Source organism: Urtica dioica, chromosome 4 (assembly GCF_054948205.1).
Source record: "Urtica dioica subsp. dioica isolate 48M chromosome 4, U.dioica_male_clone48M_v1_H2, whole genome shotgun sequence".
Classification (NCBI taxonomy): domain Eukaryota; kingdom Viridiplantae; phylum Streptophyta; class Magnoliopsida; order Rosales; family Urticaceae; genus Urtica; species Urtica dioica.
The window spans coordinates 19,400,617-19,416,226 of record NC_142759.1 but is presented as its reverse complement, the minus strand read 5'-3'; the positions used below and the strand labels follow the sequence as shown (position 1 = coordinate 19,416,226).

The 15,610-nt window shown below is 39.6% G+C and overlaps 2 protein-coding genes across 2 annotated transcripts; one reads left to right on the top strand and one right to left on the bottom strand.

Annotated features, from left to right (window-relative positions):
- The first annotated feature begins 7,349 nt into the window (after nt 1-7,349).
- On the top strand, nt 7,350-11,294 carry ARF2 (auxin response factor 2). The gene is made up of 12 exons (XM_089611592.1): nt 7,350-7,612; nt 7,711-7,826; nt 7,913-8,008; nt 8,118-8,174; nt 8,249-8,407; nt 8,540-9,000; nt 9,105-9,180; nt 9,258-9,429; nt 9,524-10,308; nt 10,398-10,588; nt 10,665-10,863; nt 11,018-11,294. The coding sequence occupies exons 1-11, from the start codon at nt 7,588-7,590 to the stop codon at nt 10,819-10,821; spliced, it is 2,295 nt and encodes a 764-aa protein (XP_089467718.1). The 5' UTR covers nt 7,350-7,587; the 3' UTR covers nt 10,822-10,863; nt 11,018-11,294.
- A 163-nt stretch (nt 11,295-11,457) lies between these two features.
- LOC149401032 (dual specificity protein phosphatase family protein) lies at nt 11,458-15,164 on the bottom strand. The gene is made up of 10 exons (XM_089611590.1): nt 14,889-15,164; nt 14,746-14,811; nt 14,557-14,645; nt 14,297-14,480; nt 13,877-14,202; nt 12,776-13,799; nt 12,525-12,671; nt 12,216-12,443; nt 11,988-12,145; nt 11,458-11,908 (listed from the first exon to the last, which is right to left on the bottom strand). The coding sequence occupies exons 1-10, from the start codon at nt 14,931-14,933 to the stop codon at nt 11,560-11,562; spliced, it is 2,616 nt and encodes an 871-aa protein (XP_089467716.1). The 5' UTR covers nt 14,934-15,164; the 3' UTR covers nt 11,458-11,559.
- Nucleotides 15,165-15,610: the final 446 nt, after the last annotated feature.

Below are 15,610 nucleotides of genomic sequence, written 5' to 3'. Positions count from 1 at the left end.
TCTACTATGTAATAATATGTATATTATCAATTCTTCCTAAAATAATATCCCGTGTACATGAGTAAGTTTGAGAACTTCTATGTACATATATATATATATATATAAGAGTTGATATACGACTTTAAAGTTCTAAACGAAAAACGAAAAAATTTCCTGGGATTTTCGATAACCATTTTTACGTTAGATGTTTCTGCACTTTAAATTATGTTGTATCTTATTTATTATATGTTTAATAGATTATATATTTGCCTTGAATATTTTATTTAAATATTATTGCTTATACAATGACATGCTCGCGATACGTTGATGTTGGATTCGATGAGTCACGGCTTGCGGGTGAGTTGACGACGCTCGTGGGTCGTGGCACAAAAATTTCACGACGATCATCGTAGGGAGGAGGAAGACTCTGAAAATCGCGACTCGCGGAGAAAAAGAGCAAAGTTTGATGACATCTCTCGTGCTCCTCCGGAATAAAAGCATCAACTACCATATAAGTTCCGCAAATATGCGAGCTTCACACCGCCGAACACACGGCCATAAACGATTCTCGCTCTAAGACGCAAAAAATTCCGTGACCCCGCGCATTTGAGAGCTAACACGCCTCACGATATGATCAAGTACTGCACGTTCCACAGGGACCACAGTCACTTGACATTCGAATGCAAACACCTAAGGAGGCAAATCGAATACCTTATCCAATGCTCCCGCAGACCGATAGGTCGCTGCGGCTCAGCAGGAAAATAACGGCGATTGCACACAACCCATCCATGTTATCACCTAAACACCTCGATGGTTTTATTTTATTTTCTCGCTTTCAATAAATCAATGGTTTGGGACAAGACCATTATTATCCCCGCATGGAAATTAGGTAGAAATCTGTACGAATAAATAAAATTTGATACCATGTTTACAGAAGGTTGCACAATTTTGTTCGGTAGCTTGTATGGTTGCACTTCTCTACCTCGCGATGAAAAATATGCCCCGAGTGGCGCACCAAAGCCGTTCTCTATGCGCACCTAAGACGCCCCAAGTGGTGTACATAGACGCTTCACGTAAGCGCACTTAAGATGCTCCAAGTGGCACACCAAAGTCGTACTTTTATGACGCACCAATGTCGTCCGCAAGGCGCACGAAAGTCATCTCTTGAGGTACACTAAAGACCCTGACAAGGTGCAATAAAGGTTGTCCTCTAAGATACAATCAAATCAATGACTGTTGAACAAGCCAACACATGGTTTACAGAAAAAGCAAGGTGGTGCATCAAAGACATCCAAGTGGGGCATTAAAGACGCTTACGAGACGCAACAAAGCCGTCCACTTCAACGAGACAAAACACGACGTACTCGCTAAAAGACAAAGACTCAAGAGAGCAAAATTCCCTCAAACAATTGGGAATAGTATGAAAGTTCGCCGCTCAAAGTCCTCCAAGTAACGAACTTTGGTGACTAATATTTTCGGTCATTTTAGGAAATATTAAATTCCTTGTGACTTATACGGAATTTCACGCCAAAGTCCAAATGAGACCCACAAAAAATTCCGATCCGAACCCACAAAGGCTAAAAAGTCCACCCAAGACGAGCCCACAAAGAAAAAGGCCTTGGCTTGCCGCGCCAGACATCTAGCGCACCGCGCCATGGTCAGGCGCGCCACACCAATGTGAAAAAAGGAGCGCGCGCTTGTATTTTCATGTGCGCGCAACGAGCCTTCCGCACGCTTTGCCTTTGCCCAATTCGAATTTTAGGGCTTTTTCAGCCTCTAACAAAAAAAAAACCTCTTTCCTAAGAGGAAAAAAGGTAGTCAATTCTCTCTCAACACTATCACTCGATTCCAGAGTCATGAAACGTTGCCAAGGACTCCCCGGACACGCTTTCACTTCGATCGGGCTTGATTCTCTTAAATATTCTCTACGATTAACGACGCTCTCACCTCATGCATAGCAATCAGACTAATGTTGAGCGTCGAGGGGGCGCTAAAGGCACTATCTCTGTTTTCATTCTAACTTGTTTTCTTCTTCTTCTTCTTCAACGTTCTTGAACTAGGGGAGGGAACTCGTGACTTTCGAGTTCTACAAACCTGGCTCAAGCGTAACCACTTGGTTTGACATTGGGTCAAACCGCTCGAAGTCTTCCACGTTGTCCGATTTTCAGCGACAACAGCTCCATTGAATCCCCACTAAAAGAATTCTTTACCAATTTTAGGTACTTTTCGGTGAGGAAAAGATGAGTTATAGGATTTTAGCACTGTTTATCTCATGTAAGATCATATGATCCGACCCTAAATCGAACCACGTGGACTATAAGTGTTGATCTATTTTTCGACATTAGTATTTTGATTGTAAAAGAAGGGCACTTGTAAACGTGCCACATACTCTACATCAATAAACTAATTTTTGTTATGGAAAAAGACACTCAGATACATAAACAACTTGAGGCCATACACACACACACACACACATATATATATATATATATATATATATATATATATATATAAATATCTTGTTCATGCTTAAGTAAAGTTTAGGCGGATGAGTTGCTATTACATTATGAGTAATATAAAACTTTCACAATCATTACGGCAATAGTGTTTGCATATAATACCAACGCTAACTAGTATTTTATAGATAAATAAACATAATATAGAAATAAAATAATATCAAAGTAGGCATCTTGATATATTTTGAAAAAAATATTTTTCATTAGTAATTTGAAAATAATATTTAATAATGTATTCTATTTTTAATGAAGTTTATAAATGACGGAGTTGCTCTGAAATATGAATACAACATATTAAGAGGATTGATATAGAACAGCGGTGGCTAATCGATAATTTTATTCTAATACAAGTGAGATCCACTTGAAATGTGAGTTCCACTTCCTATCTCACATCATCATCATGTTGATAAATATCATTTTCGATATATTAAGGGGTTAATTTCAGTGCATCATTAAGAAAATTACGAGAATGAGTGAGAAATGAAGCAAAGTTTACGGGTAGTGTTAATTAAACCCCGTTTTCAAGAAACTTTGGTTGTGTTTGGTAGTTAACTCAAAAAGTTTTTGTTTTCTATTTTTTAATTTTTGTAGTTGTATTGAAAAATTATTTTGCAGTTGTTTTCAAAAAGCTGTTTGGTAGAGTTTTCATTTTTGTTTTTGAGAAATTGAAAAAATTGAAAAAAGTGTTTGGTATAGTTTTTATTTTTGTTTTTGAAAAAATGAAAAGAGAATATGAGGAGAATGAGGAGAGAAGAGAAGAAATTTTTTTCCAAAAACACATTTTATTTGTTTTCAGTTTTCTTTACTCTTTTACAAAACAACTTCAAAATTTTTTGAAATTTTTTTCCAAAAACTTAAACCAAACATGTTTTCAATTTTTGTTTTCAATTTTTGTTTTCAATTTTTTCAACTAAAAAACTAAAAAATTGTTTTTGAGAGGAATACCAAACACACCCTTTATTTTCTATCCCAACAATTAAAAAAATACTTTTTTTTAATAATAGTTATAAATTATGGGAGACGATTGGGCCAAATACCAGCGGAATGGAGGCAGAGGGGTGTGGGACCCACTGGTTTGGATTTTTGTTAGGACATGGGGAGACACTTCCTTGGTAGGTCCCGCACCACCTGACGCTTAATGCATTCATTAATTTTATTAATCAACTATTTAATTATCCCAAAGAGAGATAAAGATTGGTTGCTCGGATTAGAGACACTTGGATTTCGGGTTTCCTCCTCTGCCGACGCTCTTTTACTTTATTAAAATTTAATCTTTATTCTATTGTTTTTAATAGTTCTTTCTCAATTCGCATGGAATTTGGTTTTCTTTTTGCGTCTTAAATTTATTAAACTCACATTTGCGACATTGTTGATTTGTTCTAGTTTTCAAGCCATGTCCCACTTTTCACAAACATAAAATACGAAGAAGAAGAAAAAGTAGGTGTTATTTCAATCCAATGTAAACACGTTCCTCACATGTTTGCCTCTCCCTTATTATGAACATATTTCATTCGCTATCACAGATAGCACGAGACTTTCTGGTAAAGAATAGAGTTTCTTTACCTGTGAATCTTTGCCCTCACGCGTCACGAGTAATTAGTATTCATAGAGATTTTTAGTTTTGATTTATATCCGTATGCCCATTTTTTTTATTATTATAAAAGGTCTCCTCAAATAAATACATAGATAAAAAAAAACTTAAATTACAATATTAAGTACAATGAAACATTTAAAACTCGTTAAAAAAATATTGGTTTCCTTCAAAACATTATTTTAATTGAAACTTATCACTACAAATACTAGTCGGTAATTATTTCAACCATGTTATCTTTTTATTTTGGGAGAGTGAGCATACTAGCTCAATCAACCCACAAATATTAGGAGAATAACTCTAGTTTGAATAAATTAAGTGAATAGGTCAATTAATATTTCACTACCTAAATTACCCTCATATATAAGAGCAAAACTCAATTTTCCCAAAATCTAAACCTAAACTCGTTCTCATCTTCGTCCACATTTCACGCCACCAATCCACTTCAAGCCACCGATCGCCGTCGATCCATTTCACGCCGCCGCGTCGTCGCCAATCGTCGTCCATCCTCGTTGCTGATCTCTAACGTCGTCGGCGAGATCCGCCATAGACGCCGTCAAGATCCGCCATAGACGGCGTCGATTCCGTCGAGCTCCGGCGGCGGCGATGCTCGGAGAATCGATGGCTCAGATTGACTCGAAAATCGGCGGGGGGAGAGGAATCGGCGGCGATGGAGGGGATTGAGGAGATGCACTTTGTAAATTTGCGAATCGGTTAATTTAATTAACCTACTGGAGTGAGTTAAGTTAATTAATTAACTGATTCGTGAAGGATTTGAAATTCACAAAAAATTTACAAAAATCATAACTTAAGTCAATTGATATTCAAAGCATTCAATTAATTATCATAATTCTGAATTCAATCATTTAGTAAATTAACTTTACTCACAAAAAAAATCAGAACTTAAACTAATATTCAACCAATAAGTTAATTAATTCATCTAACTCACTCCAGTAAGTTAATTAAATTAACCTATTCGCGAATTTACCAATGGCGTTATGGTCTGAGCCGAAAATATGGGCTATTTACTTAATAAAATGAAGGGAAAATAACACATTTATACCCTGTGTTTTAGTGAAATGTCGAGTTTAACCCTCGGTTTTTAAAAATGTCGAGTTCATACCCTCTGTTTAACTAAAATGACGAAATTATACCTTCTGTTTAACTAAAATGACGAAATTATACCCTGAAATAGACAACAGTGTCACAAATATTCTTTTTATTGACTTTTCATTGACGTTGACTATAATATTTATAATATAAACACCAATTATCTTTATTCATTCGCGCCATATATGTAATTTATTCAAAAACTAAAAAATAAACAACAGTCTCTTAATCGTGAAGAACACAGAAAGATGCAAAGGGGTAAACATCGATAGTTGATAGTCATCAAAATCGCATATTCGAACAGAGAATCCAAGATTTAGAGTTACAATTCGAACACGGAATGAAGTCATTTCTTAGGCGGTATGAGTTTTATTATTTAATTTCAATTTAAGACTATTTTTATTTCAACATTGAGAATTTGGAAATTAGGGTACTGATTTAGATTTGATTCGGTTTTTCTTATATAAGAGTTAATATCAATGAAAGGGAGATTTGTGACGTTGTTATTCATTTCAGGGTATAATTTCGTCATTTTAGTTAAACAGATGGTATAATTTCGTCATTTTAGTTAAACAGAGGGTATGAACTCGACATTTTTGAAAACCAAGGGTTAAACTCGACATTTCACTAAAACACAGGGTATACATGTGTTATTTTCCCTAAAATGAAACTTGGGCTATTCCCCTAATAAGAATGACAAACTTGACTAATTACAACAAATTTCACTTTTTTTTATGGTCGATTACTATTTTTATTGGCAAACATTTTTCTACAATATAATATTATACCCTACTTATCGTATGATCATTGAATGTATTATTAGTACATTCATTTATCTTTAATTTTTTTTTTTACAAATAGAAATTTAATTTAATTCTTGTTAGAATAGTTCAAATGAATCTAAATTGCATAAATTTAAAATTATGTTTATTTGTATCAAATTGTCTTTAAAATTAAAAAACTCATGGCACCGTGCGATAATCATCCGAAGTAAAAAAATAAAGTATTGTGAAGTGTTACGAGGGTCCGAAGTTCGCTCGATGAACTCTGTAGCTATTGTGGATATATGGAAACATAATAGACGGTTGGATAGTATATAACGATACATTAGTTTATAGCCCTCTGATAGTGACATCCCCAAGAACAGTGGCGGTAATTTTCCGTCAACCACCTTGGAGGGATTGTCGCTGCTGGACTTGTTGGCTCTATTTTTGCATACAATGAAAACAAGATTTCTTAAAAGATAAATTTGGTATTATATATTTTTGAAACTATCATGGATATATAATTCAATTATATTTTTTAAATGACGTTGACGGTCTTACAAATTTTAATTTGATGTAGCTCTAATTTATGATATATTTATTTTCTTTATCTCAATTAATACTTAAACTCCGATATCCATAATTTTTTCGGGAAATCTACTGGAACCACATTTCCATTTTTTTATTTATGAAAATCAATAAATAAAATAATAAGAAATTTTGGAGTTTTTTTTTTATCTTCAATTCATTGGAAGTTTAAACATTAATCATTAATGTATAAATTGAACATGGCTGAAAGATTGACAGCTGTATAGTTGATGATACTACATAAATGATATTTTTTTAGTTCGAATTTGTATTACTATCAACACTGAGTTTATACTTTATAGTAGATATTCGAAATGAATATAATATTAGTACGAGTAATTTTGAGAATTTTTATTTGAGGGGTTTACGTTTTGGTATCTTATTTAAAGAGAAATGAAATAAAATTAACAAGTCCCGGAGAGAAAAAGTGAATGCCAACATTTATGTGGTCTAAAGTATCTTATTATATAGTTGTTGTGTTTTGTTTAGACTTTAGAATAGAATGATAAAATATTAATGTCACCTAATGGTAGGGCACAAGGCGAGCCCTACAGTCCAACACCATTTGTGTGGTGCTGTGGCCACTGACCAGTGGACCCAATGCTATCCTACGCCTGTGGCCTTAACCTGCGCACCTTTGCTCGTCAATAGCACGACAATCTCAGTTCCGTCAACACCACGTCAGCGTGACCGGGCGTAGCCGGTTTGGAAGACCGGTGAGTGCCAGTTTACGGGGTTAGAAATTGACCGCGGTTGAAATGATTGCACTCAGTTTTGACGACTCTGGTTAACTCATCCACTCTTTCTTTCTTTCTTTCTCTCTCTTTGTTTGGTTGGTTCACTTCAGACATACACACAGACACACGCTCAAAGAAGAGAGAGAGAGAGAAAAAAGAAAGAAAAGAAGCTTTTGCTTTTGCTTTTGCTCATCTGGTCTTAAGAGATAGAAAGAAGAGAGGTGGGTTTGCGTTGGTGAATTAGGGTTAGGGTTTTCGAGGCATGAGAGATCTGTGCTATTGAGTCACGAGGAAGAAAATAAATGGCGAATTCAGAGACACGAAAAGGTGTGTGTGTGTGTGCGGATTTGATTTGATCGGTTTGGATTTGTGAATCAAATCGAAATCGGAATTGAAATGAAATGAATTGATGTTTCTGTGTGTAGATGGCGAGGCAGCGGCGCTGTACAAGGAGCTTTGGCACGCGTGCGCTGGGCCTCTGGTGACGGTGCCGAGTGAGAACGAGAGGGTCTTCTATTTCCCCCAAGGACACATCGAACAGGTTAGTCAAGCGACTCACTGAGTCGATCTCCGAGTCATCCATCAACTCGGTCACTCAATTATTGTTGTTGTTGTTGTTATTCTCAGGTTGAGGCTTCCACCAATCAGGTGGCCAGTCAGCAGATGCCGCACTACAGTCTTCCCTCCAAGATCCTCTGCCGCGTCATCAACGTTGAGCTGAAGGTATAATTATTATTTTATTTTAATAACGTCTGTCTCTGATTATTCAACTAACAACAATATATATATATATATATATATATATATATATATATATGCGTGTGTGTTTCAGGCTGAGCCTGATACGGATGAGGTTTATGCCCAGATCACTCTGCTTCCCGAACAGAACGTAAGTTTGTGTTGTTGTTGTGGGATTGGATGGATGTGATTTTTGTGTAGAGTTATAATTGTGTTTGATTTCAGCAAGACGAGAACGCTGGGGAGAAGAACAGTCCTCCCGTAGAGCCGCCAGCGCGGTTCCAAGTTCATTCGTTTTGTAAGACTCTCACCGCGTCAGACACAAGCACTCACGGAGGTTTCTCTGTGCTGAGGCGACATGCCGACGAGTGCCTTCCGCCACTGGTTTGCTTCAATCCCCTTTGTCTTATATATATATATATATATATATATATATATATCAGTACAGCCATCGTGTATGTATGCATGTATGTATGTATACTCGAATCATTTGTGTGATGTGTTGTTGTTCAAAAGGATATGTCACGGCAGCCACCGACGCAGGAGCTGGTGGCCAAGGACTTGCACGGAAGCGAGTGGCGTTTCAGGCACATATTCAGAGGGCAGCCGCGGAGGCACTTGCTTCAGAGCGGGTGGAGCGTGTTTGTGAGCTCGAAGCGGCTTGTGGCCGGAGATGCCTTCATTTTCCTGAGAGGCGAGAACGGAGAGCTTCGCGTGGGAGTGAGGCGGGCCATGAGAAAGCAGGACAACGTCCCTTCCTCGGTCATATCCAGTCACAGCATGCATCTCGGGGTCCTCGCAACTGCGTGGCACGCTCATTCCACAAGGACCATGTTCACTGTCTACTACAAGCCCAGGACCAGCCCTTCCGAGTTCATCGTTCCCTTTGATCAGTATATGGAATCTGTCAAGAACAACTACTCTATCGGAATGAGGTTCAAAATGCGCTTTGAGGGCGAGGAAGCCCCAGAGCAGAGGTATCTTATTGTGGTTTGTTAAAGGACTTATCGATGTAGTTTTCTGCAAATTGTTTATTTTCATGTCCTAGTTTTACAGCTAAGTGTTTATTTTCATTTCCTAGGTTTACTGGTACTATAATTGGAATTGAAGATGCCGAACCAACGAGATGGAAAGATTCCAGATGGAGATACCTGAAGGTACAATCAAGTGTTGTATACGATACATGTTTCTCCTATTTGCTAGCATGCTAAATGAGATGCCTTATATTTTGTAGGTGAGATGGGATGAAAACTCTTCTGTACCGCGCCCGGAGAGAGTTTCACCTTGGAAAATTGAACCTGCTCTTGCTCCTCCGGCGCTAAATCCTCTTCCAGTTCCCAGGTCAAAGAGACCTCGATCAAACATTGTTCCCTCATCTCCCGACTCGTCTGTTCTCACTAGAGAAGGTAGCCATGATTGTAGATATAGAGCACACATTTATATATATGTATGTTTATATATTATTCTAATGCTTTATCATTTTCATTGTTAATGACATAGTTTATTTAGGATCGTCAAAAGTAAATGCAGACCCTTCAGCGCCAACTGGGTATACGAGGGTCTTGCAAGGTCAAGAATTCCCGACCTTGAAAGGGAATCTGGCGGAGAGCAACGAGTCTGATGCTGCAGACAAGTCCGTGATGTGGACCTCGAGTGTTGACGAGGAGAAGATGGACGTGGTGTCTGCTTCTAGAAGATTTGGGAATGAGAACTGGATGGCGTCATCTGGATCTGGTAGGCACGAAACAGCTTATACCGATTTGTTGTCAGGTTTCGGGGCCACTTCAGAGTCCCCGAGGGGCATTTTTGCATCGTTCTCCGAGCAGTCAATGAGAAAGCATGCCTTGGATCAGGAAGGCAGGTTCAACTTGCATAGCAGCCCGCGCTCCATCATGCCTTCGTCGCTGTCCCTAAGCTTGGACCCCAATGCGAAGGGCCAGAGTGGGAACATGTCATACCAGCCTCAGGGTAGCGTGAGATACGGCGACTACACGATCGTGCATGGCCAGCCTCATGGGAACTGGTATATGCCACCACCCTCGTCTCCTATTTCAAAGCCCGCACTTTGCCCGAAGAACGAGTCCAAAGATGCAAACTGCAAGCTCTTTGGTATTCCTCTCATGAGGCCCGATCCCGTGGCTGACACTCATATACACCTCATCACAAACCAAGCTCACAAGCTGGAACAACCAGTCGCTGCTACTGACCAGGATAAGCCGGTGCAATTGAATCTGAGAGAGGTTCAAGGAAAGCCACAGAGCGGGTCGATGAGGAGTTGCACAAAGGTATACTAGTCTTTCCGAAAGAAAAAAATATAAACAAGAAAAGTTCAGAGGGAAGTTATTGATGAGATTGATTTGGTGTTTGGTTTCAGGTTCACAAGCAGGGGATTGCACTAGGCAGATCTGTAGATCTCACAAAGTTCAACAACTACGATGAACTGATAGCAGAGTTGGACCAGCTATTTGAATTTGATGGGGAGCTAATGGCTCCCAAAAAGAATTGGTTGATTGTGTACACTGATGATGAGGGCGATATGATGCTCGTTGGAGATGATCCGTGGCAGTAAGTGTTGGTGTCGGTGTTTGTGTTGCTTTAAATCGAGATGAAATGGTGATAATGTCAAATATTTGGTGTGTAGGGAGTTCTGTTGCATGGTTCGGAAGATATTCATATACACGAGAGAAGAGGTCCAGAGGATGAGCCCCGGGACGCTAAATTCGCATGGAGACGGAAATCACACAATTGTCGAGGTTATGGAATTGAAGGAGAAGCCTTACCAAACTGAGAACTGTTAGCTCTACTGCGCAACATAATTACATATTAGGTATATATGAAAGGTAATTATATTATTCTTTTCCAATTCCCCCACTAAGTTCAACACTAATACCATTTTTTCTCATCAATTGATATATGCCTTCGTATGAGTTTTTGTTTTTGCTCAGCATCAAATGATATATTATGTTGATTTGAATTTTACCATTTATTTTTCAGGGTTATGGTGCAAAATTAGGGACTGCTATTGAGCCATTCTAATTTGGATTATGGACTAACCAAGTTGGATGTGAGCCTTCGTCGGGACTCGTATATAGAAAGTATTTAGAATGGTTCGGGTGCAATATATATGTTATATATATATCCAGTTTTTGACATGTACTGGAGTTAGTATTTGAAGTCGTATTTTTTTAAAATATAATATACATAGAAATGTGTTCCCATTCCATCGTCAAAACGATTCTATGTTGTAAATACCAGCTTGTTTTCGTCTTCATCCTCGTCTCCAATCTGTTTAATGTAAAGTAAAACAAGTTGATCACCTCTCTGGCACTCTAGTCAATTTTTGGAGGTGTTGCTTTTTACTTTTAATTTATTTTAGTAGCTTTGGGTTTGTGGAAAACATGATGAACAATGCTATTGTGTAATTGTGTCATATATGGGAGAAAGCTAATAATTAATATATAGAGTTGCAGCCTTGTCATGATATACATATGGGGTAGTTGGTGAAAAAAAAAAAGTAAAAGCAAAATGGGTCTAGTCTAGTTATCAACATCGGATTGGGTTTGGGATTGGGATCGGGATCTGGCGATGTTGAGAGCCAAGAGTGCTTTGTGAATTTCGACTGTCATTGCGCTGTCGACGCTCCCGGAAGACACTTTCTTGTGCCACTTTTGGAGATGGAGTTTGAGGGAGCTTGTGCTGAGCCCTGCGTTTTTGGCGCATATCGGACACACTTTCATTGTCGGTTTCCTCTTTTGCCACTCCATTGACACATTTCCGTGCACTTTCCTGTCCAAATCCACCAGCATCTTTGCAAACCCGTCGTTTGGCTGCGCTCTCCGGTGGACCCTCTTCAGACTCTTCCAAGCCTCCGCTAAACTCATTTTTCTGCACCAATCAATCAATCAATCAATCAAATATTTACAACAGATAACAGACTACAACTTTCTTCTCTTGTTGTCCTCACTTGATGAGCATGAGGTACGCAATGACCACAGTGGCACTTCTGCTTCTTCCCTCGAAACAGTGAACTAAAACCTTGCCCCCACTTTTGTCCACACTTTCCACAAATCCCGACGCTTCCTCGAAGATGCTACTGATATCCGCATCCTCTCTATCGTTTATCTGCTCAACAAATATAACCACCTTACCTTAGTACACACACACAAACTGTTTTAATTTGTCTCTTACTCACCGAAAAATTTATGTATTCAAACAGGTCCGGATACTGAGAATCAGACTGTCCAATTTCATTGGAACACAAGCACAATATATGAGTGATTCCTAAATTCTGCAACGTGTACACAGATCTTGCAGCCAAGGCACCGCCAATGAATAGGCTGCTCGTTATTTTTGAGGGCCTCTCTGTGTTTGCAGCCTCAGATATTAACACAATCCTCTCTAGAATGTGTTCTAGCCTCACCTGCAGTTTTTACTAAATTTTGTTATGTATTATTTACAAAAACACACCTTGTGAGGACACACGCAGTGATGCATAAATCACCTTCATTTCATAAGCATCAATAACACAATTGTTGTCGCTTCCCTCGAAAAATCCAGTATTAAAATTGTTATCCAGACACAGTTTGACAGCCTCGTTCTTCAGCGTCTCATTCCATTGTTCCAATTCTTTGTTCAACTCTGCATCAACCTGGGAATTACGCAGAAAACAATCGGGGCGTAAGCTGAATAGCACAAGATACAGATTTAATGATCCTAGAAAAGCCACACATAGTTACCGAGCATATTCCAGACCTTTGCAAATTTGTGAAAGTCGCGGAGCTTTGCTGTCAAGCGCAAATTACGAAGGTGCTCGCTACTGCCTTTACTATATTTACCATGCCAATTATCACGTGACGCTGGGGAGCTAGAGTCAGGGCTATCTTTGTTACCAGATCTAGGAGCACTTCTCTGCTCCGAATCACTCAAGTCCAGATGATTCTCGTTTATAAACCGTTCCTTACTCGGCGGAGAAGGACAATTCCAAGGCTCCAAAACTCCCAAATCCTCTTTGTCGGACTCGGGTGAAGAATTTTTGGCTATGATGTTCATAAATGCTCGCAACAAGCTCTCTAGTTTTTGGTGAAGAGTTAGCAGGAATATGTGAAATCCCTGCATGTCCCTGAGAGCAGCTCGGAACCCGTTTCGGAAATCTTGAACGGACGAACCGCCGATATCAGGCCTCAACTCATCGTCTTCTGATAAAGGGCACCCTAATTTTCCTCCTGTAATGTCAGACAAGAGATTAGCAGCGTAGTCAGGGCTGTTGAGAAGCAACTCGACCAACTTGGGATACGTTGCCTGGTCGTTGGCTCGCTTCCCCGCCGGAGGTCGACGAGGAACACCAGAATCAATAGCCACGATGCGCGACTCGTAAAATGTCGACACGTCCGACAATCGGCTCTTCGAGCTCGTGTCACTCGATTTTGGTGATTCGGTGATATCACAGAGATCCGACGCCTGCGACACTGACGCTGATGAATTGTGGGAGGAGAATCGGCTGTCTACGGAAGATGCTCTTCTTTCCTTTGGAAGACTCTTCGTCACCCTTGGCCTGTGTTCCTTCATCGGAGAATCCACGGCCTCGTCTATTCTATCGGCCAATAACAAATTGGCGAAATTTCCACGCCACCTTAGTACACGACAAGGAAGCCTGTCTTCGTTCCTGATGACCAAATCCAAGAGCAAAACCCTTCCCAGATCGGCTGCTGTTTTTTCTGCAATCTCTCTTGCCTCGAACGCTTTACAACTTTCTAGCAGGGGCGATCCATGCACATAGCTGCAACAAGAGAAAGCAAGCCCTCGTTTGATCAAACCATCTTCATTTTTCATTTTGCGAACCGAAAAAAGAGTTACCTCATGAGGAACAGGCATCTACTTAGTTCGAGAGCTTCCAAAAGCTGAGAGCAAGTGAATTCGCCGACTTGGTCTCCCCGGGAAATGGCGGAATCTCTTGCCTTTTCGGCGGCTTCCTTGATGTGTTGCCACTCGGGGCTAGAGTTGTGAATGACTCTCGCCTGAGGAGTTCGGACGCCGACCCACTTTGCGAATTCGTACCCGAGACGCTCGGATTGAGTGGCCATCCTCGAAGACGAAAACTTTATAACAGCCGCGGCTTCCTCGTTCCCAATTCCATTGCCGAAGAAAGCAAAGAAGACGACCCCCCCTGAGTTCACAGTCACCTAAATAACACAATTGAAACAAACAAAATCAACGTGGACACTTCAGGCCATTGAACAGGAAGATCAGAGGAGAGGAGAGGAGAGCAGAGCAGACCTCGAGAGGCTTCGTGAACTCGTCCTCGGAGTGTTCGGCGGTGGCGGTGTGTTGTGAGTGGTGAAGCGATGCGAGCGCGTCCCAAGAGAAAGCCGAGGATTCGATGTCCAGAACCGAAGCTTTGCCAAGCCTATCCCACACACTCACACTGTCAATGCCTATCTCCTCATTGGACTCTCCTGCACTGAACTCACCAAATTCACAATTTTGTCTTTCTATATATATAGAGAAAAAGAGAGAGAGGAGAGAGAGAGAGAGACCAAGAAGGCATTGCGTGGGTTCGGCTGCGAACCAGTTCAAGCCACTGCGTCAACTTGCAGGCCGCAATATCTCCCAACATGTGCAAAACCTGAACCAAACATCATCATCATGATAATAACTATTGTAATTATTATTGACATTATCAATACTGTGTATTCAACCAAAAAAAAAACATTCATTCACTATACCCTGGAAGTGACCGTCAAGGGGAAATGGGGCTCAGCCTCCTCCGATCCGATGTCTTCGTCTTTATCCTGTACACACGAATAAGTTCACGAAACTGACCCTCCAAATTAAGAAATACCAGCGATTCGAGTTCAAGTGTTTGCACCTGAATCTGAATGGGCTTCATCATTGCTCCTTCCTCGTTTTCCATCAGATCTCTGCAAAAGAGAGAATCTACAATTCTATATATTTCAAAAATACCAAAAAGGCGGAGCGGATGCTTTTTGGTCTTCTGATCTGATCATTCGCTTGAACTCAACAACATGACACTTGTAATTACTGCACTGCCGTTACTGTTCCAATTCGTACTGCTAATGATTACTATTATACGTAATGATGATAATAACAAGTGTATAAATATAGCGAGTCAGTTTAGTAAATAACTGCTCTCTCTCTCTCTCTCTCTCTCCTTTTTGAAAATGAAACCGACAAATAAACAGTTTACTGTTTATCGATTAGGATATACTGACTGTTGAGATTAGAGCATTTAATGGTACATTAACTTAATTTGTCAAATCAATTTTTTAAGGTATAATTTTTTTAAGCAAAATTGCTCTTTAGTGGTAAGCCAATCTCCATCTTATTGCTTAAACATTAACCATATATTTTTTTTTTACATTTTATTGCATTCTCATTGGTTGAAAAATAAGTGGGACCCATTAGCTTAGTTTAGAGCCAATTTGCTTAATAGAGCTAATTTGCTCTACCAAGCAAATAGCTAAAATGTGCAACAATGGTTAAGCTAATAGCTTAAACTTTTCAAAATTGCTAGTAAGTCCCTCTTTTTGCACCATTAAAGATGCTCTATAAGCTTGCCTTACACACATA